This window comes from Quercus lobata, chromosome 1, assembly GCF_001633185.2.
Source record: "Quercus lobata isolate SW786 chromosome 1, ValleyOak3.0 Primary Assembly, whole genome shotgun sequence".
Classification (NCBI taxonomy): Eukaryota; Viridiplantae; Streptophyta; class Magnoliopsida; order Fagales; family Fagaceae; genus Quercus; species Quercus lobata.
Window position 1 is genome coordinate 9,709,958 of NC_044904.1, and position 26,398 is coordinate 9,736,355.

Consider the following 26,398-nt stretch of genomic DNA (forward strand, 5'->3'; position numbering starts at 1 on the left):
AATAGTGGTATCACAATGAATTAATAGGTGGAATTGGTTTTTGAATTGGGAGGCTTTGAAAAACTATTGAGGAAGGTTTTTTTATTTTATTTTATTTTAATAAAGAAGACTAAAGTGCCCTACTTTGTCCATAAAAGTTTAAGATTGTTTTCATTTAAATTATTTACGCTCTAAAATTTTCATCTTCTCTATTCATGCTTTTTCATATTGGTACTATTGTTCATTTCCATTAGTAATTTGATAATTCACACAATATTTTTCAATTTACTACAAAGATATTGGGCATTTGGTAATATTATTCGAATAATGTTGTTAGTGTCTTTTGAAAATATGTGTAATATTATTTAAACACTGAAAATCATTTTTTAAAATACCTTACCAAACACCTCCTTAAGATTTCTTTACATATTAGAAGACTAAAAGTAGTATGTCATAAGATAGATACGATTAATGGTTAAATTATTAACAAAAATTGACAATATATTTAACATAAAAACAAAATAAAATAAGAATAGTAGCTCACTTAAAAAAAAGAGGTTTGAAACTTATATTAAGTGTCTTTTGCATCAGACAATATAAGATTCAAACATACGTCTAGTTTTAGATATGTGTTCAGTATTCTAAAAAAAAAAAAAAAAAAAACCTGAGCTGACATCATTTGGATATGTGGGCTAGGTCACGTGATAGTCTCGCCGCTCCGATTTTGTTTTTGCAAAAATTATCAACCACATTTAAACCTTATTTTCAATTCCGCCTCTTCATTTACGATATCTCTCTCTGTCTGTCTCGAATCGAAACCCCGCCTTTTCGTTTTTTTTCTCTCTCTCTCTCCTCGCTCGAGCCCTAGTTTTCTCTCTCTTAGGGTTTGCTCTCTTCGGATTTTCTCGCACTTTCTCGCGTCTTCGTTTCTCTCGCTCGTATTCATTCTCCGGCGCGTGGTTCTTTGGAGGGGAAAAAAAGCAGGGATCTCGGTGTGCGATGGAGTATGGCGGTGGTCGTAAAAGATTTAGGCCCGAAGCTGCTTTGAATGGCAATGGCGGCTTCAAGAAATCCAAGCCAGGTATGCCTTCACATTGCTCTTCTACTTACACTCGCAAACACATTTTTCTTCTACTCTATTACGTATAGACAATAGAAATAGTTCTGCCTTTATTTCTGTGTGCTCAAAGTTAGGGTTTTTTTTTTTTTGTTTTGTGTTACTGCTATGGTTGTGCTTGATTTGGATAGCGAGTGAGTGTGGTTGAATTTGAAAAAAAATTATATGAATAGTAAAGTTTTGAATCTTAAGCTCCGTTTGGTTGCTGAGAAATACCATTCATAGGGTTTTTATTACTTGAATTGGAACCAAAGAAAATTTAAAGAACGAATCATATGTTGTAAGCTTGATTGGAAGTGAAACGGCTTCTTTTATAGTATTACTTTCCTGCTTTTTTTTTTTTGAGAGAATCAAATTTGTGTTTTCAGTATTTTGTGTCTTCGGAAATAAAATTTAAGTTATCAGTTGGAATATAAATAACTGTAAACATTAGAATAGAAATTTTTATTCTGCTTTGATTGCAAGCAATTTGTGTAGCATTTTGGTGCAATTGATGAATGTTTTCGGGGGTATTTTGTTTACAAGTACAAGGTTACTTCAAGATTTGGGGGTTCTTGTGTCTTTGGTGTTTTATGTATGTGTTTATGGCATTAAAGTGAAGTATTGGTTGGGAATGGTGGTGTTCATAATGGATGGTGTTTGTGAAGCCCACTGATTATGCTTTCTCTGTTCTTGAGCTTAGTGGTGGCCTTGAGGTTCCTAGTCTTTGCATCACCTGAGGCCTGTGGCACCAAATAGTTGCTTGCCCGAGTAAAGTGAGGTGCTGAATTCTAAATATGGTTCTATAAACTCAAATCATATGTATCCAATGCATATTGGACACGATTTGAATTTTCTAGACTGGTAGGAGGCTCTTTACAACAATTTTATCAAAATTGTTCAAAAAACAAAAATGAGCATAATCGTCAAAGCTAAAAAATCTTATGATTGAAATTTAAAAGGACTATTTCTAAATTGATGCAAAAAGAAAGAGAGGTGAGGGAGAGTAGAAAGCAAGACAAAGAGACACCCCTAACTTGAATTTACGTAAAGAGTGATTTTATTTTTGCTAAATTACAAAACTGCATTTTTTGGGCTGAATTTCATTGAGGCTTTCGCCTCAAGTGCCTAATACTCTGTTCAAGGCGTTCGCCTTTAGAGTCCAGGTGAACCATGAACGCCATACTAAAGATTGCCTCGTCTCAAGGCTTCAAAGGCATCTTGCCTCCTTGGCTTGCCTGAGTGCCTAGGCAAGTGTCCAGCATGTCTTTGACTATGCTGGTTGAGATTTTATGTGTCCTGTTTTAGGCTGTGTTGGTAATTTCAATTGACTCTCCTTGGCTGTTAACTGGATGGTGTGTTTTCCTAATGTTACGTATTGCTTCTTTAATGTGCTAATGTAGATACTTGATTATTTATCAATAGCAGTGATTAGTCTATGGTAACCTGACTGATGGTGGTGTATTTCTTCAGTGGGTGTTCCTTGTAAAGCAATATATTTGAAAAGGAAGATTTTTTGCTGGCTGCTTTAGTCTGCAGTTTGTTTAGTATTTTGTTCAACATTCTGTTTTATTTATATGTATGTACATAGTTTGATAATTCAGTTTCCAAAAGTTTGATTGGATGTTACACGTGCCGTTGTTAGCTATTCTCGCCCTCTATCCAAGCGATTATTTTCTGCTTGTATGTAACAGTTCTTTTTTCTTAAAATCATCTTTCATAGGTTTGGTTGAGTTTTGCAAACCAGTGACAATTAATGTGTTATCCACTGAGAAAGATGAAAACCAAAGGAAAATAAATCTTAAATCTTAAATTATCTACAAGTTAGTTCCTGGGAGAAAAGGGAATTCAACTTTGCTTCAACAAGCTACTCTTAAAGATTTAGTTGTTGACGATTATCCAGTTTTCTTGGGAACCAATAGATTGTAAAACAAAAGGTTTAAGTATCCTTTTCTTTTCTGGTCCGTTTTAACCAAAAATGTAGTTTGGTGAGAGATGGAGGTCTTACTAAAAAAAAAAAAAAGTAGGACAGATGTCCTCCTCTGTTGGATTTTTCTTCCACTATCTAAATTTTTCAATGGGATTGGTACTATCATTATCATGTATCAAATAAACACAATCCTTTTACTTATGAAACAGCGTATTCTCCATGGTGATAAAAAATGCTATATGGTATATGATATTACATATTGCCTAAACTTCAAAGATTTAATAACTCACTGAAATTTTAACTGAGGGAAATGAATTAATGTTCTTCAACAGAAATGGAGTCCTTTCCAACTGGTATAGGAAGCAAATCGAAGCCTTGCACAAAGTTTTTCAGGTTCTAATCTTAACCTATCTAAAATAAATATTCTAAATACAATTTCATCTACTGCTAATCTTTATAAGTTATAACAAACATTATTACACAATTTTTGCTAGTAAAATTGGTGTTATCTGGACTAATGAATTGGGCAGTTAAAGTTGTGATACAGGTTGTACTCTTTGTTCTAATCATGTTAAGAAAGACTTATGAACAGAAACAGTTGGGTCACAAGCTTACAGTTCGATTAACTACTTGCTGGACTATATGTAAATTGAAAGCCGTTGTTGGATCTTGGATGCATAAGTCATCCTCCATAATATTGTTATATATAATTTGTTATACAATGTTTACAAGTAAAAGCTGTGTGATGCAGACCAGTGAATTGGAACCTAAAGCAGTGGTACAGGTTACCGTATTTGTTCTGATTATCTAAGAAAATTACTGAATTGATTTACGATGCACAAATTGATTTGTGAAGAATGTGTTGGAACACTAATCTTGTCCACAGCATGATGATTATGAATCAGCCTCCCCCCCTCTCCCCCTCCCCATCTCTGGATGTTGACTCTTATTGCACCTTTTTAGTACTGATCATATGAAAGTTTTGTCAGATTCTCCCAGAGTATAAGAAAATAGAAGAATTGACTTTTTTTTTTTTTCTTCAAATTTTGCTGCTCCTTCAGCTTGTCGTTTCCCCCCTTTCTTCAATGTTGTCTTGGCTCATCATTAGTAGGAGTTGCTGTGTACTTCCTTCCCACATTGTTTGTAGTACATCTCTGTTGTGTATGATATGTTTATGCTTTGAAGTAGTGGACCATATCATCATATACAAAGTTCTCATGTAAATTTCGTTTTCCAAGCTGTGTTGATGTCAAAGGCCATTATATAAAAATTTTGACTGATTCTCAAGAATTTTTCTTTAGATTTGCTGCCTTTTCAGCCCTTGAATTCTGCTCAGTACATTGTTTTCTTGGTCTCTATGAGTTGGTTCTTTCTAAAAATTAATACTTTTTAAAATGGAAAATATTTAATGGACAAAGTTTAGGCTACAACTTTACTCAATAAAATAAAAATTACTACATATTTTGAAATTCTAACCTTGAATTGCATGTTCTTTACACTTTTAATACACATGTCAAATTTTGTTTCAATCGTATATTATTTACTTTATGATTTATAAGCTTATATTTTATGAATAATTTTAAACTACAAAAATTTGTAATTTAAACAATTTATTGATGATATAGCTATTGATTTTTAATTTTTTAGAAATTTTGCAAGTATGGAGGATATAAGAAGGAGATATAATCCAATGGTGGATTTGTCAAAATTCACCTCCAATAAAAAGATATTAAGTAAGGTTGTAGCTTAAGGCTACAACTAATTTTGTAGCCAAACTTTGTCCTATATAAATTATCATGTAATTTTCCTCTTTTGGAGTGACTTTTTTATTCCTCATGTCCTGCATTGGTTTTCTATTTAACATTTTTCACACAATGTCAATGAGTTCTAGCTCAAATGACACTACTCCCCTTGTAATTCAAGGTAGACAGCGAGTCTGTGGATTCAAAAACTTATGTTTACAAAATCATATGGATTCCAATAATGTAGCAATATAGGATAGATGCTAAGTTTTGAATTCAAAATTTTAGTGGTGTGAGATGTTTCGGTTGTTAGAATGTCATTTAAGCAGTCTACATTTAAGTCTTGTTTATTTCTCTACTACACTTCCAGGGATCCCATACCAATATGTACACTGTAAAGTGGTCAAAGCTGTAATGGTGTTTTCATTGCTTGGAAGTATGACTTATTTTTTTATAAAATACAGTTGTTAGGATTATAAACAATTTGTTTGGATTTAAAAAAAAACAAAAAAATTGTGAAAGAGTAATGCAGGAGCTATGGTTTGATGAAGCAATTATTCACTTCTGTTTTGTCTTAATCCTCAGATTTTGTAGAATTTTACTTCTGATTCCTAAGCATGCTATTCCTAAAGCGGCTTGTCTGTATATTATATTGTTATGATTTTACTCTGTTGGGCTTGAATAAATTCTCATTACAATCTATATTGTTTAACACTTGGAAGTTCCTATTTACTGTGCTTAAAGTTCAACTTTTCACAACCTTGACAATATATGGCATTGATTAAATGCTTTGGTTAAGGCATATCTTTTTTTTCTTTATTCCTATGATTATGTCTGCTTACTGTTGCTGATTGATTAAATGCGTTGAGATAATTTTATATTATTTCATAGGTAGTTCATTGCTCAATTATGAAGTTGATGGCATGTTTGTTATACTTGAGTTTGACCCCAGAAATTTGGGACTAAGGCTTTGTTGTTGTTGTCATTGTTGAATAGATTAGGAAAATGCATGTGTTTAAGAGACAGTAATAGATGATTGATTAAGATATTTATGTGTATCTATTTTTAATAAACAAATTTTCTTTTATAATTATCTTTGTCATGTTCTCATCACTTCTGTGTCTTAAATGTTTTAGATTAGCTGTTTTTCTGTGTTCATTTTGTGTTTTGCCTTGTTTCCATGCTTCCTTAAGAGAAATTGACTAATGTTTTTGAAAGACTAGTATCCATTAGGGGCAAATGAGAACATTATTTGGATAAGAAATAAGCTTTAATTGCTGTAGACTGTTTGAGAAACTTACACTGTCCTGTTACTTTAGTCAGTAAGCTCTTCAAGTAAAACACTTAATCTTATCCCATAATGCGACATGCTTGTGCAAATGGATGTGATCCTCATCTATACTACGATTTAAAAGTTGATTTTAAATTAAATTCCTAGGTAAGCTTGGGCTGTTGGCTATGCTGTCTGGTTGATGTTGACTTAGGTTCCTGTTACCTGGTGTTTGCTTCCTGCATGCTGTATTATTTCGTATGTGATGCATGAGGATTTAGAAAGCTATTGATGTAAAAGATTATACTAGTTTAAAGCATATAATATTAAATAGATAACATTTACTCTTCATTCTAATTTTCAAGAGCCTATTGTTAATAAATAATTATGGTTTTGAATTTTTTGCATGTTTGTACTTGCTTTCTTGTATTTGATGAAAATGGATATGTATTATTGTATGTTTTGCTGAATGTAATATTAAGATTTTAATAGCATTCTACCCCTTACCATTCATGTGAATGAAATCGAAATTATATTCCCACTAGGGCCTCGTTGCTGTTGGGAATGCAACAAGGCAGGCATCTGTTTGCTTTGCTGTCCAGTGGGAAATGGTTGGCATTTGGTGCCTAAAGTTGGCCCATAGATTTGCCTTTAAAGTGTCTATTCTGCAAGCTTTGTCAACTGTTTTCTTTGTAATGCTCTTGAACTTAAGAGCAACAAAAGTGCTGTAGCTTCTGTGTGATGGGTGTCTCTGTTGATACTTTGCCAGATATTTTAGCTCTCTGTATGCAACACAACTTAGCTATAATCCCAACTAAATTGGGTTACATCAAATTTTATAAAATTTCTAGACATTCTAAACCTATGCAAAATTGCAGTATTTTTTCAATATCGGGTATCCTTAAATTGTTTTGTCCATTCTGTATCTGTGCTAACAATTTTTGCTTTCTAATCAATGTGTGCTTGTAGTTACGGTATCCTCTGAGCGTGTATATATTGTACCTAGTTTTTGACAGATGACATTCAATTTTCTTTTGCAATGCAGCACTTCTGGGTGCCCATTTGGTGAGGCATGTCACTTCTTGCACTATGTTCCTGGTGGCATCAAAGTTGTGTCTCAGATGATGAATGTTGCTGGCAACCCAACTCTTCCACAACCTGCTAGAAATTCGGCTGCTCCACCATCATTTCCAGATGGTTCATCTCCTCCAGCTGTCAAGACCCGTTTGTGCAACAAGTTTAAGTCAGCCGAAGGATGCAAGTTTGGAGATAAATGCCATTTTGCTCATGGTGAGTGGGAACTTGGCAAGCCAACTGCTCCATCCTATGAAGATCCTCGGGCAATGGGACCAATGCCAGGCAGGATGGGTGGCCGGGTTGAATCTCACCCATCCAATCATCACCAATCCAGTCATCGGGCTATGGCTAGCTTCGGAACCTCCGCCACTGCTAAGATACTTGTAGATGCTTCACTTACTGGAGCCATCATTGGGAAGAATGGTGTGAACTCAAAGCATATTTGCCGTGTGACAGGAGCAAAGCTTTCCATAAAAGAGCATGATTCAGATCCCACCAGGAGGAACATTGAGCTTGAGGGTACTCTCGATCAGATCGATCAAGCCAGTGCCATGGTACAAGAGCTCATTGCAAATGTTCGTGCAACCTCTGGACCTCCCATGAGGAACCATGCGACAACGGCCTCGGCCCCGGCAAACAACTTCAAGACCAAGCTCTGTGAGAATTTCACTAAAGGGTCCTGCACTTTTGGAGAGAGGTGCCACTTTGCACATGGAGTTGAGGAATTGCGCAAGACAGGGATGTGACTTCCATTTCTTTGACGACCTCTCATCTTTGTTTCCTTGCTATCGTCGTTAGGACGAACACTTGTAATAGATTTTGTTTTGTTTTGTTTCATGTTCTATTTTTTGTTTCTGATTTGCTAGGTTTATGATATTTTGGAATATTATTATATTGACAGATTTACTCCTCTCGTGGTTAACATGACTGGAATCTTGGTGTAGTGTTTTTAATTTCCCATCGTCTGTAACATGTATAAGAAGCCTTAAGCTCCAATCACAGGCACTTGGCTTGTTTGCAAGTAGTATTCAGCCACAACGGATGGGCTTCGGTTTAAAAAATCGGTGAATTTGTGTCATCTTTCGAGGCCTCACATTTTTCCATATTTTTTTCTTTATAACTCTCTTTTTCCTTATTTTTGCTTTATAATTGTCAATTCCCTCCCTTGGTTTGGGGATGTGATGTAAACTCAGAGGTTTTCATTATTTTTTGCTTTTTAATTGTCGATTCTCTCCCTTGGTTGGTTTGGGGATGTGATGTAAACTCGGAGGTTCAGGGTTTAATTCATCACGCAATTGGTATATGGGCTTGGAATAATCTTGCCGAAGATGGGTATGACCACTTGTGTATATATAGTTGTTAATTTTGGTTGGTATGCATGTTCATTTGAGAATTACCTATTTTCAGTGGCTTAATTGCATAATATGAGATAAACAGCTAATTTTAAAAAGTTTAAAGTTAGATTTTAGTTTATAATCAATCCCCAAAACACAAGCCTATTGTTTTGCTTCTTCAATCAGTACTAATACTTTCTTTGTAACATAATAAAATATTGGGTTGCATTGGAGATTCTTTATTGTACTAATGTTTCGGTCTGTACCAAAAAAAAGAAAAGAAAAGAAAATGTAAAGCATCATACTTTTTGGCTTAATACGCATTGTTATATGCATACATGAATTACACGCATTATGTTACGATAAAGTTACATGTTGTGTAGTTTTAAGTAATTTTACATCACATAAAAACACTTTGTATTGAGATAATGTTTTGAAAATTTTGAGGTTTAATTGATAGTATATATCATTCTTTTCAGTGTTTCATGTTTGTAGTTTGAACCCTACCTCTCCTCCTCCACTATATTCTTATATAAAAATATATTATGAAAAAACTATTATTAGATTATATGCTCTCTTTGTTCTTAATAGTTAATATAAGTCAAATTTCGTGCCAATCAAATATATAATTATATACTAGTAATCGATTTATGAACTCATTTTTTACGCATAATTTTACATTACAAAAACTTGAAATCTAAACATTTTATAAATGAGATAGTTATTGATCTAAAATCATATTATCTTACAAATATGGTAGAGATAAGAAGATGAAATTCTGTATTTGTCAAAATTTATTTCCAATTAAAAAAAGAATTTGGGTAACCGTGTAACCTTGATAATAGTCCGTGTTCTTCTGATAATGGTTTAGTTTTGTTACAGGAGTTTGATGGGACAACACAACTATTAGAAATGCAGGTCACAGAAGCTTCCTATTTGATTCAATTACACAACCTCCCATTGAATGGGATGACAGCCGAGGTTGTAGAGTTTGGTGCTTCCCAGGGAAAATCGGAAGAGATAAATGTGCTGGAGGACAAAATAGGCTGGGGTTCAGGGTGAGGTTGAACTGGATGTTACAATCCCTCTTTAACAGGGCAAATGAGTACAGATAGGAGATCCCAATTTGTTTGGGTCTCTTTCAAATAAGAGACTCCCTAAACTTTTGTTACTAGTATGGTCTTCTTGGTCATAACAAATGCAGTTTCTCAAGGAGGATGTGAAAAGAAGTTATGAATTGGTGTCTGGTTAGATGCCCTGACACTAAGTGGAGTAACCTGTTAGGTGAGCTAGCTTGGGGTGTATCGGTCTATCATTTGTGGTCAGAGGAATTCCAGAATTCGTGGAGGAATGGTGAAAAATGAGAGTGCAAGCCACCAAATGGGATGTAAGAACAAGAATTGAAGCACTTTACAGTTTCAAGAACTCTGGGTTGAGCAGAGCTTGTGTTGGGCCGGGGAGTTACAATTTCAAATTTTCAATCTTAACAAAGAAAGCTTGAGTGAGGTTTATTAGTCTTCCCTGAGTTAGTTTTGTTTGTTTATTACACTCATGTCTGTTGGTTCTAAACTTCTACTGCAAAGGTGTTGTCTTTACTGGTTTCTGTTTGCAATTTGTTGTTTTAGGTAGAGCAAAGATGATCCTCTCAAAAAAAAAAAAAAGGGTAGAGCAAAGATTGTTAAGCATGTTTTCTTCCTGTGTTTCTTTGTTTTGCGAGTGTTTCTTCAATAAATTTATCTCTTCAAAAAAAAAAAAAAAAAATTTGGTGTGACAATTTATAGTGGTGCTGTGTAATATGTGATGCATAATTGGTGCATCAAATTGGCAGAAGAGAGTTTATGGTTAGTCAACACAAATGTGTAACTGGTTTATGGTAAACTATAGGGATATGCATTCAGCTCACTAATCTGCTAAAATCGATCTAATTTAATCCAACCCACTGGATTGGGTTGATTTTTAGGGGTTGGTGGGTTGGGTTGGGTTGGATTTCCAACTACTTTTTACAGTGGGTTGGATTGGGTTGGATTTTATTATTTACTCTTTTGGTTTGATGAACTACTAACATATTTATAATCTATAAATCTTTTTTTATTTGTGTTGGTTTGATGTACTAACTAATTAGTTTGTGTTGGTTTGGTGCTATGCTTGGGTTTGATTAGTAAATTTGTTGTTATTTGTGTTGGAAATTTTATAAATTTCTTATTCTAATCCTCTTTTTTTTAATGTCCAACCTATGGGTCCAACTTGATCCATGTGAGTTGGGTTGGGTTAGGTTTGACTTTTGTGATGGGTTGGGTTGGATTAAGTGTTTTTTTTTTCAATCCGACTATGATAGGTTGGATTGAAAAAACCCGACTCAACCCGACTCATACACTCCTTTATTAAAATGTATAATATTTCAAGCATTTTCCTATGAATAAGAACCATTTCATTCTTTAAAGTTTTACCCGCTAGTAATGAACAATAGAGGTTTTCATAGAGGGTGTAAATTACATATGCCACGGGTTGGGCTGTTTTCTTAGACAAACCGACATGTAATCTTTCCCCCATATTAATAATTAACATACTTCTATCCTATTCAGTAAAAAAAAAATACCAGAAAATTTCTCAGACTCCCACTGAAAGGGAAAAACTGAGATATAACCCATTGTCACAATAAAACATAGTCCATTAAATAGAAATTATAAGTTGATAACGGAAAGCCACCTAATAGTTTGATAGGTAATTAGGAAAGGAAAAGCTATGGTAGTGTCTCATATGTTTCCATTATTAATTTCAAAACCTGTTTGTTATGGAACCAGGCTACAAGCATGAGACTTGTTTGGGAACTCTTTCACTCCTGATCAGTGATTGGGCAAGGGTTTTCGACAGCCGCCTTAGCAGCTTTCTTTTTCTCTTCTTCCTTTCTATACCTGATCCCACAAGCATTGCAAAGGCTCTGAAAATAAAAGGTTAAAGAGTTTTAGCAAATTGCATCAATATTGAAAATATATACAAAAAAAAAAAAAAAAAAAAAAGAAGAAGAAGAAGAAGAAGAAGCAAAAGATGATTTGATTTTTTTTTTTTTTTGGTAAATTACATTAGTACTACTAGTAAAACACTAAAACTAAAACTAGACTTAGTATAATGATTTTAGAAATGAAATTGTACCCAAATTAGCAATCTAATTGATATTCCACCCCTTTATCCTCTTTTTAGGTCAAACAGTATTAAATGTTGACGCATTATATTAATATCTCTTTTCTAAAGAATATTTAAAAAAAAAAAAAAAACTTAGCTTAACAGACCCAAACAAACCTATGGGTTTTGCAAGGTTGAAAAATATTAAGTTCATATTTTGTGTTGACTTAATTCCGTATCAAATTTACTTATAATTTTGCTTTATTTTATGTTTTAGGAGAATTGCAATGTAATTGGATAAAATGTATTGGGCCCTGGTCAAAGACAGTCAAAGTTGCTGGAAGAAGAACTTGCGACCTACTCGCGACATACCTAGACCACAATATAGACATGTGGTAGATATAGGAGGAATCTTTGTAGTATGCAACTTGCAACTTGCTCATGACTGGCTTAAAGACGGATGTCCAACACAACATTTTGATCCACTGGACAACTCAGTCATACAAGTCAAAGCTCACATATTCTACATGTAGAACGTGAGAAACATAAGAAAACCATCTTGTAGTGCCTTAAGAGAGCAATTTCTTGCTCATTCCTTTGTGAGAGAGAACCCATGGGCTTAGAGTAAATCTCTACCATTCTCTCTTCTTCCCTCTCATTGGTGGCATATCTTAGAGAAGAGATTTTAACCATCACACTCTTCACCATATTTGAGTGTTAGAGAGTTGATTGGTGTGGAAACCATTGAAGCAAACCTTAAATCCAAGGATATTTGGTGACTTACCATTGGTCACTCAATTCATAGATTCTAGAAGCAACTGAAACTTAAAACTGAAAAACACTGTAGCAAAATAATTTTTAAATATGTAAATAGTACTGTGGGACCCATTTTTAATGAAAAAGTTGTTGAAAAGTGAAATTTGTAGGTCCGTGAACAGTGCACAGTGTACACTGTTCACAGGAAAAGTCAAACATTTCGGCTCAAAAAAAAAAAACTGTTGAAACGCAAAACGTGTGTTTGGGAAGCGCAAAACACGCTTCCCAAACACACACTAAGTAACTTAGACTTGCAGGTTCTTTGTTGTAGCCGTATATTACAACTATTCATTAATGGAGATTTGAGAGGTGGTACCATAGAAAGGTTTTTCTACTCGCTTGGGTTTTCCTTTATGAAAACGTGTTTGGTGTTTTCATATGGTTTACATTTTTTATTTTGCAGACCTATTTGTCGCTTCCTACCCTTTCTAGGTTATTATAAGGGAAAAAGATGATTTAAGTATACAATTTCGAAGTGATATTGCATGGATTTGACATGTTGTGAGTGTTTTCATTGCGATAATATGCCGATGGTGTTATGGAGGAGATCGGCTTTGGTCATGGATTTTTTTGGTTGATAGGTAAAGGGATTATGTGTAGTGGAGGTAAATGTTAGGGTTGTGTAAGAGGTGGTGGCTCATGGTGGTGTTGGATACGGTGGTGTTAAAGAAAAAGAATTGGATTTTATATTTAACATTAGACCATTGGATGACTGATGGTGGGCTGAGGGAAAATTTTGATGGGATGTGGTTGATTATGGGGTAATATTAAATAGGAATAATCATCATGTTTCACCAAAGATAAAATATATGCATGCTTGTAATTGCATGTTTTAATTAGATAGATTGGTAAAATATTTTACCATCAAATAAGAGAACATACCTTAGGACCAAGAGGACCTTTGCGCCACATTGGGGTATTATTAACGCCGCAGTTATAGTTTGTACACCTCTTATTCGGGTCATTGTAATTCACCTCACGTTTGCGTGAGCTCCTCTTACGTGAAGACGAGCTGCCATTGCCTCTCCTAGAAGAGGGATTGAGCAGTGTGTACTCATTCATTTGCTGCATTGGAGGGATGAAGTTGTAGATGTGATGATGAACTCCCCCAACAGCAACAGCAATCTGACTTTGCCCATTTGAATTTTTCATGAAATGGTTTCCCATGATCCTCACTTGTGTCGAGCATGGAACACGGGGAGTGTTGGAGGCTTGTCCTCGAGTGTTGCTTCCCCCATAAACCATGCCATTGTGATATTGTGCCTGTTTTAATTAAGTGTAAAACAAGAATGCCCATTTTGAATCCATAGGACAATGTAGAAGTTGGATGCATTTCACATTGGGATGATTTACAATAATGTAAGAGTTGAGACAAATTGTGGCTGATTTCTGGAAAACTAAAAATGAATTTCACATTAAGAAACAAGATTAATTCTTATAAAATAAAATAAAAAAACAAAACAAAAAGTTTCTTTAAGTGTACAACTATATATTCAACATTATTTAAGAAGTATCCGTCAATTCCCGTCTCCCTCTTTTACAGAAAAATAATAATAATCTAATAAAGGGGGACATATGCATGCTTTATGGGATCATTACCTTAATTAAATTTGAACTATAATGCAGCGACATGTACAGTTCAGGGGGTTCAAATGAACCCCCTGAGCTGGCAATTATATATATACACTTTTTTTTATTTAATTAAAACAAAATTTTGAACACTTTGATCTTAATTTTTTTTTAACCCACTTGAAATAAGCTTAAATATAATTTTCGTAACAATATTTTTGTTTTTTTAAACACACAAAAAAAAAAAAAAAAAGACCAACAACAAACCAATTTTATTTAAAATCTGGGGGAAATAGTAAGCCCAACAACAAAAGTATTTTTTTTTTCATCTCAAATCTAAAAAAAAAAACTCATTTAGCTCTTAACAAATTTGAAATAAACTTATGGAAAACTCATAGTTTACATTTACATTGTACTATCAATATAATATTTACATTGTTTTTAAATAAATGTGTACAATATTGTATATTTTTTTTGGCAATTGTGTATAGTATAATTATCTTATCTATAATGTAAATCCTACATTGATTCTAGGCAAATATGTACAATATAATTGTCTACAATGTAAACATATAATCGTCATAAACTAATAGATAAAAGTAATTTAAGCAATAATAATTAAAATTCACTTAATAATAATAATTAATATGTTCCTAAGATGTATCTTCTTACTGACTCCCCTAAAAAAAAATCTTGGAGCCACCAATAAGTCTTATTAATAAATTTTGAGAAAGATGTAAAGAGCACACTAGCCATTTAAATTCCATTTTAGTTGGAAGTCTTTTTAAGAATTTCTATTTTATTTTTTAACTTGTGCTATTATTGTTATCAACATCTATTAAGATTTGAAATGAAATGGTAAGATGGGCATATGATGAATGTTAGGAACTTATGAGTAAAACTCACCCTTAAAAATCAGCTTGTAATGAGAGGGTGCTCAAAAGCTTATAAACATATAATTAAGTTTACACTTAATCCATATGGAACACTAAGATTGTAACTTTTTTTTTGTTAAGGAAACAAGTAATACTTTATTAGAACATACAAACACGAAAGTAATATATAGTTGAATTTTTTTTTGGGTAGTGTACAAGGAAGATAAGGTGATTCTCAAATTGATCAAGGGCTAATTATCAGTTGTTAGCATAGGTAGTAATATAAAAAAAATAATATATGCTATAAGAAATAGATATAAATATGCCTTTCATTTAGTTCAAGATTTTAAAAAATGTTTTAAAGTTCAGCATAAAAATGAAAATAATTAATTAATTTATTATATTCCAATTTTGAAGCATGATTAATGTTATCTTAGGATAATTTTCATAAGATATAAAAAACCAACTAGTTAAATTTAATATAACTACCACGTACCCAAGTTCAGGGTTCAAGTATATGCAGGAAGAAACTTAATATATATATAGTTTATATTTTTCATTTTTTGGTTTTTTTTCAAGTAAAATAGAAAATAAAGTTATTTAATGTCTCATATTAAAATAATTTAAATGATATGTCTTTTGCTAATTTAGAATCTAATATAAAAAATACATATTATATAATATATAGGACATTATGATCACCCAAATTATTATAAAAAAAAAATTCCTTTATATGACAAAGAAAAAAAAATCAAAATCATAATAAAGATATAAGAATTTTGATGTTTAATATAGATATATTGTAAAGTATGAAACTATGAAATATTGATTTTAAGAATTTTATTGTCATATATAAAAACAAATCTTGGTGAAATAAATAATATTAGTATCGGAAAGAATAACGAAATTGAAATATATTTTTAATTTGGTACAGATATAATACGGAAAACATTTAATATGTGTTGTAATTAAAAAAAAAAAAAAACTTTTTACAATATATCATATAGTATGCATATTTACTACCTATGCTTGATTTTCATGTACCTTAATCTTCTCCTTCTCAAAAAAAAAAAAAAAAAGTACCTTAATTTTCCTTTATTGAGTTAATAAAATAGTTTGGTTTCTCAAAAAAAAAAAAAAAAAAAAAAAAAAAACTACCTATGCTTGTTAAATAAAATTATTAGTTCAACTTAATTAACGAATTTGAAACATCATATGATTTTATTGTTATTTTTTATCTAAGAACATAATAAAAAATTTTGAAAATAATTTAGTGGTATATAATTTGTAAGTGCCTTTAAAAAGTAGACTGATGGTAATTAAAATGGTATTGATAATAATGATCATGTTCACAATAAGCCCAAGAGGAAAAAAAAATACTATAATGGTTAAGGATTGATTATCAATTGTTTACTATTAAAAAGTGTAACTAATACACTTCATTCATATTTATGACACTCACTCCTAATAATAATTTTTTATTTCTTTATCATTAGACTAAGACATCAATTAGTTTTTAGTGTAAGCGTAGATTGAACCTCGGATTTCTTATTCTACTATAAGAGATTTTACTAATTGAACTAACTAGAGCCTACTTTAATTTTTTATTTGCTATAGGATTATACGATATACAATTCCCAAATAAATAAATTAAAATCAAGACATATCCCTAGTCCACACCTTCTATGAATTGACCTGAGGCATAGTGTTGTTGTTTGGCTAGTTTAACCGATTTGTTTCTATGTTACATGTTAGCTAGTGACATGACAAAATTTAATAGAATTTTAATAATCTGCAGTATAATTATTTTAAGAACTTTAGACGATGTTAATCTTAATTAGGTGAAAAAATAGAATATTAATTTATTTTTGCAACAATAAAACCATATTGACGATACCAAAGGTATGGTTGGTTCCAGAGCTATTTTTGCTGCTTCCATTACTATTCAAAAAAATTACATCTAGTTACTTTAAAAACATATTCAATTTTTTTTTAGAATACTGTATTTGTAATAGTAATAATAATGATAACCAATCTTTGTCATTCCATAGCTTCATACTTGAGGGGACACAAAAATAAAAACCAATGGTATAGAATTTTTTTATTTAAAAAAAAAAAAAACCATATTTAAAAGAATGTCTTCAAGCAAAAAATGTGGATGCACACAAGTAACAATACAATTTAGATGATGATGAGAATGAAAAAAAAAATTGATTATAATTAATGAAGGTCATGATTATGAAGACAATCGTGATGATAATCTTAAGAAAATTTAGAGTTTTTCATAAAAATCAAAGAATGAGATCATTTTGGTCTTGTTGCTTATAGGAAGTGACTTATAAACATGAGAATAATTATATATATATAGACACACACACCTTGATATAAAAATTCCAACAAAAATTGAATTTTTTCTTTAAAATAATTTCAGGTTCATAATTAAATTCTCAAAATATATTCCTATTCACATGAAAACCCATTTATCAATTATCATCATGACATAATTAACAAAACAAACAAGGTTTAACAATTAATACCGGGCCGATCATCGCTTATTAAGCATTAGCCCTAGAAGCAATCACCAAAATAAGCTACCTAAATCTAATTTGTAGCAAGAACAAAGTATAGGAGAACCTGAGTGTGAGGGCCAGTGAAGTAATTGGGTGGGGCATATTGAGGGTTCATGGGAATAGGATTAGCAAATTGGAATGATCCAAGCCTGAGAGTGAGGTCCACCTGCTGGTTTCTTGATGGGTTGGAATATCCAACATTTCTATTCACTGCATATGCCTGATTGAATGATTGGGGAGCCATTGCTTGATTGCTACGAACAAGATCCTAGTCAAGCTTTGAGAGCAAATTAAAGAGATCGACCTGTGTCCATGCAAATCATAAAAAAAAAATAAGAAAAGAAAAACAATGTTAGAGAAAGAATTTGGTCATTAAGGAAATTAGTACTACACCCACCAACCCGCCCTTCACACATACACACACGAGAGAGAGAGAGATTGAAGATCAGGATTTGGCTTGTATGAGAGAATGAAACCGAAACACTTTATGAAAACACAATATGACCTGGAAGGCTGACACAAATTACAAATGGACAACACTTTCATGAGGTAACTAACAAAAAATCATCATTGAGAGGGAGATAGAGACTTGAACACATATGGTAATTTGGGTTTTCGATGAAGACCAATAATCCATTCATCGATCCAGCTTTGGTAGATCAATGGTCCAGACTCATTTCAAAATTCCTTTAGAGAGAGAGAGAGAGAGAGAGAGAGAGAGAGAGAGATCTAGTTCCTATATACATGATAAACGTGAACATGTAGAGCCATGAATAAGAATCGGAGGAAAAAAGTATATTATATACTAAGAAAAAAATTGTATAATAGATAGATAAGTTTACTACATAACATACACTTCTCTCTCAAAAATAATAATAAAACACGCACAAAAACATGGAGAAATGAGAACGTTTATATATAAAGTTCGTCAGAGTTCATGCAAGCAGTCTAAAGAAGACTGAAAGCATGACCAATTGAGCTCCCTATAACAGAGGGAATCAAAATCGGTAATACAGATGTTGATCTATGGATGATAGATCAACACCAGTGTGCTATAAACAACATTAGTCACCACCACATGCAGATACAAATATTATATATACTGGCAGAATCACACGGACGAGAGAGAGAGAGAGAGAGAGAGAGAGAGAACCAACTATGGTATTTTCTTGCTAGCAATGTCAATAGTCTCACACTTGTGATGGTATGACCTAAATGAAAATGAGAGGTCCAAAATTTATAGGGGTTAGGCAAGAATCTTTATATGGAAGGTCTAAAATCAAAAATAAATAATAATAATAATAATAATTATTATTATTATTATAATATTAATGTTATATACTATATACTACCAAAGAAATTATACAAAATTAAAAATAATATGTGATAAACTGGATTACCATTTGATAGATTGAAAATATTTGATCAGGATTGTCCAACAGCAATTCATTCTTTTTTCAAAAATTTGATTCGTATTATAAAATATGAAATGTAATTATTGCTCAAATGGCTTACATCGATCTAGTGTATGTTTAATGTGTGACTCCATTAGTCCTAAATTTACACTAATCTACATAGTTTGGATATTACAATTCCCCTCACTTAAATCTTTAAATATTTATTTCAAGTTCATTTGCTATGATCCAAGAAAGTAATAGTCACATCAATACTATATCTAAAATGACTAATAATAATATGAGTAGTATCTTATAAAGTTCAAATCAACTTAGAGTGGATCTAATTTAAGACTTAGTATACAGTCGCACAATGCTTTCAAAGTGCAAAAATTTAAATTCTAATCCACACTCTTAGGGGTATTAGAATCATAAAATCAATTTAATGGATAAGAATTCATTGAAATGTATAACGCCTAAGTTTTTGAGTTATAAGCTCCTTAGTAATTGATCACATATTTTCTTGTTTGGCAACCTTGTAATAGGTAGTATTTGTCTGATTTGGAATGTGGTATAGTACGTGGTCAACCCCATGTTGTGACTGAAGTAATTATGTTGAGAAGGCAAGGATATACATGATTACATGGAAATTGTGGGGGTGAAAGGCCAAGGAGCCCATAACGATGTATATATTGGGCTAGGGGCCCAATCCGAGGACGGATAAACACTCTCATAAGGGTCTATGTTAGTAAGTGAAGAAATGAACTCCGATCAGAGCCACCTCGGGGGTGGTCTGAGGTAGAATCCCTCCTTGGCTGGGCAAGGCCGAGGAGAGAGGGTATGGTCTGTCATCAAGAGTAACATTCCGGACTATTCCATGGAAGATGATAAGTATTAAGAAGGAATAGGACAAAGGAAGGCTTTGAAATATTTAAGAAAAAACTGCTACCATCGCATTGAATGCTCTGTAGCTAACTGAACCGTGCCTTTCAGCCTTATAGCTACTCCCAAAGACTTTAGGAAGGGGCTGATGGGACAAGTATCAGCACTATCAATCTAAATCTACATGTGGACGGTGGAAATAAAAGAAGGAGGATAGTATAAAATAGAGGAGAAACCCTGATAGTGGAGGATGGAAGAAGAAAAGAGAAAAACACCATAGCAACAGAGGGACAAGACCTGTAACAAAGCCTTAAGCAATATTTAAGAATCAGTCTCCTCGGACTAATCCGAGGACGTTTTTCCTTAGTAAACTTCTGTTATCTTCCTCTCTTTGTCATCAAAATCTATTGTTCTATTATTTGATTCATTAGAACTCCGTTTTCTAACTCATTCTCTACAAATTTATTGTTTTGGGCTTAAGTCCATATACCCGTTGGGCTAGGAGCCTAAATCAGGTCCTTACAGAAATTATAATTTATATGATAAGTGGTTGTTCAAGTTTTCGTCTCTCTCTCTCTCTCTCTCTCTCTCTCTCTCTCTCTATATATATATATATATATATAAATTTAAAACATTTTATTATAAATGAGAAATGTTATATTTACAATACTTTCATAACAAATTCTAAGTGACAAGTTATTATTGGTTGGTAAAAAAATAATTTTAATAGTAAATTCAAATTAGAACCAGTAACAATTTTATCATATAGGGTTTATTCTAAAATTGTTATGAATGTAACACTTCTCTTTATAAATATAAAGTGAAATTATGAAATTGGACGAAAAGGAAAATTGACTTATTAACATGTTTAACAAATGTCCATGACTTATAATCACATGATTAAATAAAACAAAGTAGTCTAAGTAGAACTATGAATGATGACTTGCTAGCACTCAGTATATAATGAATTCTTTTTAGACTAATAAAAAATACAATATGCTCCTAATTTGGCAAGAATACTCCACCGAATGATTTTCAAACAAAGAAAAAGTCCATAGAACAAACTGTTTTCGCCTCTCATAGGAGGGCGCCGACCCTATGTGAACCCATTGGAGAGGCCGCCGCCTGCCTGAAAGGATAAGGGAGTTGCACTGGGGAGACAATTAATTTTAATAATTTCTCCATGACAAGAAAATATTCCTAATTAAGAAAAAATAATTGCTTTAATTATTATTAAATATTAATTAATGAAAGCTAATAAAATAAAGATAATTGTCCCATCCGGAGTAATAAATTTCAAACTCTAATAAAAGGTTGTCTTAGTGGTTCTTAAGGCTTCTCAATATCCATGAGAATCTAGATTCAAAACCTCTAGCAAGCAACTTGAAGCTACTCTTAGGGATTTCACATTGTTATACCTAGTGTGTACGAGACGGAAGTACTGCATAAACTTGAGGGAATAGTCAGGTGCTCAAATAACTTTGAAAACCCTTGTTCTTAAAAAAGAAAAAGAGTAATAAATTCCATATGTGGCTATTTGACATTGGTTAGAATGGATACCCTCAAATTCTTAATCTTAAAAGAATGGGAGTGGACCTAGTTTTTATTTATTTTTTTATTTTTTTATTTTTAATAATTAAAAAATATCTTTCTTTTTTTTCAAATAATGATGATATATTAGAGAAAAAATAAATAGAGAATGGGTTCCAATCCATCTTAGTCTTGAGAGAAAACCCAAGAGGGAATAGAGGAGATAACATGAATCTTAAAAGAAGATGAGTAAACCTAGTCTTTCTTTTTGTTTTTTAATTAAAAAAAAATTATAACTACAAAATTGGTTGTAGTATAAAGATACAACATTTCTTAATAAAATAAACATTACTACATATTTTAAAAATATAATCATTGAATTGTATGTTCTTTACACTTTTAATATTCATGTCAAATTTTGTGTCAATCAAATATTATTTACTATATGATCTATAAGCTTATATTTTATGCATAATTTTAATCTACAAAAACTTGCAATTTAAACAATTTATTGATAACATAGTTATTGATTTTTAATTTTCTAAAAAATTTTCAAGTATGGAGGATATAAGAAAAAAAGATGTAATCCAATAGTGGATTTGTCAAAATTTACTTCAAATAAAAAGATATTGAATAAGATTGTAGCATAAAACTACAACTAATTTTATAGTTAAACTTTGTTCATTAAAAAAAAAAAAAAAAAAAAAAAAAACTATGTACAATGGACAATAAGTATATAGAGTACGCTTATTTTACTAACTAGTCGGAAATTCGTGCAACGCACGGGAACTTACCTATTTGTAATAGACTAAAATAATTTTATAAAATTTTAAATTGATTATGAAACTATATTATTGCGTGAATTGCTCCTATCTTTTTGAGTTACAATTTGATGAATAAGCCAGATTTAGATATTGAAAAAAAAATAACTAAAAAGTTCTGATGTTAAAACGTTCGAAAGGGGAAAAAAAATCAGAAAATTTACTGGCACTGCCTAGAAATTATTGAAACAAAACAAAATATATATATGACTACCAAATAAAGAAATATAAGAGAAAGATAGGTTACCTTCAAGAGAATAATCCATAGTTATAACAGTTAAAATTTGCTAAACTGTTTCAAATATTGCAAAAAATTGAACCCAAAAATCTTGATGGTCAAACTTTCAAAAGACAATAAAATTAAAAATCAAAACATTCAGAACCTACAAATTATAAAAAAAAAAAAAAAAAAAAAAAAAAGTCATTATTGCAAGACAATTTCAGTAAGGATGGAAAGCTTTTCTAAGTTTTTTTTATCCAATTCTTCCTAATTGATGAAAAATTTGGTTCAAACATTATCGAACACTTTGAAGGTGCAAATAATATAGGCTTCCAACATAATCTTTAATTAATAAACAAAGAAGCATGACACCATAAGAGAAAATATAAGATAACATATAGTGCATATACCTTACTCCACAGCTGTGAGAAAATATCCACACAAAAGGAATTGAAAACTTGTACATACGTCTCCATAAGGTAAATCTTAAGGTTATATAATCTAAAATAATATAGAATATAGCATCTTTGAACCACACAAAAAGTTAGCAAATTTACTACAATACTTGTAGTTATACTATATATTGTAAAGTACTACTCCATACAAAACAAAAGTAAAAAAAACTAATTCACAAGAAGAGAAAAAGCAATAGCAAGCATACCAAAGAAATTGAAGTTTAGGGTTTTCTCTCTTAGTGGAAATGGACAGAAGAGATTGCTTTAGGGTTTTCAAAGATTTTGTCTCTTATATATATATATATATATATATATATATATATAAAAGAGACTCCTGTTAGGACTCTCTCACTATTTAGTTTTAAAAATTAAATTTTTTTTAAATTAAAATGATGATGTGAAAAATTATGAGAGTTTCAAAGGTTTCGATTTTATATATATATATATAGATTATAATTTATATATATTTCATATTTATAAATATCTGGAGCTATCAACCAATATTACGTGTGATAGTATTTTTTTTATGAAGAAATACAATAACCCATCAGGTGTGGGACTTCTGGGCTCTAGTGTAAAGGTGATTTTTAGTGTTCGGCCCAAGAAGGGGAAGGTTGGGCTCTGAAATGGGGCATAGAGTTTATATCATTACTATTTAGTACTGGGTCATTATTACAGAGCCTATTAAACAATACAAATATCAAAAGAAGCACAGACCATTGCTTCGAGATATACAAATTTACAAACCACTTTTGAATCCTGAATTTTGCACTCACTCCTCATAATGAACATAGCTGACGAGGCCAAAATGAACTTAAAGGCTAGTGAAGTACTGAAGTTAAACCCCATTGACATATTTGTGGTAAAGGAATTTGGTGAAGGTGTTTGTGGCTTCCATGATGTGCTCTTGATATGATGCACATTACGATTATGTGACATTAAAATTTTTGATTTATTTTATTCAATTCCCACTTACACAAAAATTCAATTGGTGTCTTGTTCTGATAATAAAGAACCATTATCAGAAGCGAACGCCATAGGTTGAAACTCTTAAAAAAAAAAAAAAATTCTTAATCTCATCACCTTCCTAAACAATGTAATGTTGTATTGTTATCCCACTCCTCGTAATTAACCATCACTTATATCACATGGACCCACCTTTTTTTTTTCGCCAATCACACTACCGTGTTATAATTATGGCAAGAAGTGGGTGAACAATTTTATGGTCTTAAACATTTTTGTGGTCCTAACTCCTAAGAAAATTGTACCACCTTTTGGCTGGCCTACAACTTGGAGCTCCCCCCCACCCTCCACCTATATTTATTGAAAGTTTAGGGTTGTCCTCAAGTAATTAATACTACGAGGATGGGAAAAAAAAATCTTGAAACCACATTGGTCTAATAACACCTAGGATCATTAGCATTGGGTCCCAGTTGCTATTTTACACACTAAACCCACAAAAAGGAGCTTCAACCAAGTATGGAAACTTAAAAAAATTTTGCAACTTGCTATAGTAGCCGAGTTGTTAAACATTTATATAATTGTTTATTCTCAAAAGTTATTTCTCTTGTCTCTTTGTTGATACTCATTTTGAGGCCTAGTAGCAGGAAGAAGCCCGGCAATGTGGGCAAAGAAGAGTTAGTGGATTGTTAGAAAAACCATTAAGCTCGAATGCCAGGACCAATGGTTCATAGGCCCATAAAGTACATAAATGGGCCTTGAGGAAAGCAAACGGGCCTAAAAAAAACCCGAAGAGAGAAATAGAAAACCTATGGGCGTTATGTAATGTAGAAAAGTGAGAATGGACCGCAGCAGGCTCGAAGTAATAAAGTAAGAAAGTAAGGAGTTGATGGAAAGCCCATAAACCCCAAGGATGAAGGATAAGGTAATTAGGTCAGGAAAGCCCAAAAGAATTAGTAAAAGCCTATGGGTATGCAGAATTAGAAAATGGGCCAAGGATGCCCAAGAAGAAAGAAATGGGACAAAGGAGCCCACAAGCAATATAATGGGTCAAGAAAAGCCCAAAGTAGCATAAGTATAAGTCCAATGACCATATTATGTCATTGAGAGAAGAATAAGCAGCAGGCCTAAAGAGGCCTAGCAAGCACGGGTCAAATGACATCACGGTAAGAATAGCAGAGTGGTATGGCAAGAATGGCAACAAGATTGCGAAAGGAGCAAAGAATGGGCTGAAAGGGGGAAAACCCACAATCAAGCAAGGCTCAACCCTTGAAAGGAACAAGCTAATAAAGAATAGAAAATAAGAAAATAGTTCATGCCATAAGAGGTCAAAGATGAGCGGCAGAATGCACAGACGAGCCTCCAGACCACGGCAGGCACATGAGCAACAAACAAGCTTTTGGTGTACATGGGAAGTGGAGCACACACAAGGCCCAGGCACCACCAGCCTGTACCCAGCCAATACAGGAGTGGTGGGTCATGGGTTAGAGGTAAGAGAGGGTATGGTCTGACAGAGGGGAGAAGGGAAAGCCTATTCTAGGGTTTCTGCTCATATTCTTTTGGGGGTGATGTCCTGCTGGGATGACTTACCATCTAAAAGAAGGAAAGATGAGTTGGAACCACTAGGTACATGCCATGAGGAATAGCAGGAGAGAATGCCACGGGGAGCAAACAAACAAAATAGTCTTGTTTGTCTGGTAATGGGGAGTGGCACAGCCAGCACAGGTAAGTGGTGGTGGCTGAACAGCTGATAAACTAGTGGATGGTCGGGAGGAACACCCTAAACTAGACAAAAGTGGTTAAAGGTTAAAATGGTAAAATCAGTCACGACAGGTAATATATAAAGGGCCCTCACTGTGCACAGTATCATCACTAGAACAATAGCAACCATTATGAGAGATTCACAACACCACCATCACTATAACAACACATGAGCAAGCATTAAGAAAGAAAAGAAAAGAGTGGGAAAGAATCAAAGTAACAAAACGAAGAGAAAAGAGAAAAGAAACAAAATGTAGAATGACAGGCATGCTCCAATAGGCTAATCTCTTCTCTCCTTCTAAAAGCCTACCCTCCGTTAAGGATAAGTCATTCAGGCCCGTTCCCTCAAAGTGAATAATTTTTACAGCAAGATTATCCTGTGAGGTTATCCACGTTGAGGAAATGGTTCTCTCTTTGGCCTCAGCCCCATAATACAATTGAACATGGCAAACTGATCTTTCATTCTTTGATTTTATTACTTCTTGCTATTGTTTCTTATCTTGTCTTTGCAATATCACATGTAATGTGTTCTTTTTCCCTGTTTTAACTAAGGATCCCTTACTTGTTTTGCCTAACAAGAAACATATTTCTTTTATCATTGTTTTATTGCATTTATCTACCATAACTTTTCTATAGTAACTTCGCCTGTCATGGGCATGTGACTAAAAGTTTCGACAAACGGGGTATAGTTTGTGCACAAGCCGAACCAGGGTGAATTGCAACTAGACCGGTCCCGACTCTCTTATCCAGAACACTTGGGCCTAGTACAGCAAGAGGCAGTCCAGCCCAAAATCACAAAAGGCCCACCACGCTCTTTTAATAAAAAAAATATTCACTCTTATCTTTCTCTCTCTCTCTTGTCCGTGCCTCTCAGCACTCACCAGTCACCAACGTTTCTCCTATTCCTCATTGCTCTCCTCTCTCCCATCTTAGCTAAGTCTCTCAACCTCTCGCCATTGCAAGTTTTGCTACCACTGCCATCGCTGATGCCACTGCT

The 26,398-nt window shown here is 32.8% G+C and overlaps 2 protein-coding genes across 2 annotated transcripts; one reads left to right on the plus strand and one right to left on the minus strand.

Annotated features, from left to right (window-relative positions):
* Positions 1-748: 748 nt before the first annotated feature.
* On the plus strand, positions 749-8,189 carry LOC115977646 (zinc finger CCCH domain-containing protein 14-like). The gene is made up of 3 exons (XM_031099651.1): positions 749-1,060; positions 3,338-3,398; positions 7,063-8,189. The coding sequence occupies exons 1-3, from the start codon at positions 979-981 to the stop codon at positions 7,838-7,840; spliced, it is 921 nt and encodes a 306-aa protein (XP_030955511.1). The 5' UTR covers positions 749-978; the 3' UTR covers positions 7,841-8,189.
* A 3,072-nt stretch (positions 8,190-11,261) lies between these two features.
* LOC115994818 (putative GATA transcription factor 22) lies at positions 11,262-17,622 on the minus strand. The gene is made up of 3 exons (XM_031119100.1): positions 17,443-17,622; positions 13,247-13,627; positions 11,262-11,366 (listed from the first exon to the last, which is right to left on the minus strand). Exons 1-3 carry the CDS (start codon positions 17,620-17,622, stop codon positions 11,262-11,264), a joined length of 666 nt encoding a protein of 221 aa, XP_030974960.1.
* Positions 17,623-26,398: the final 8,776 nt, after the last annotated feature.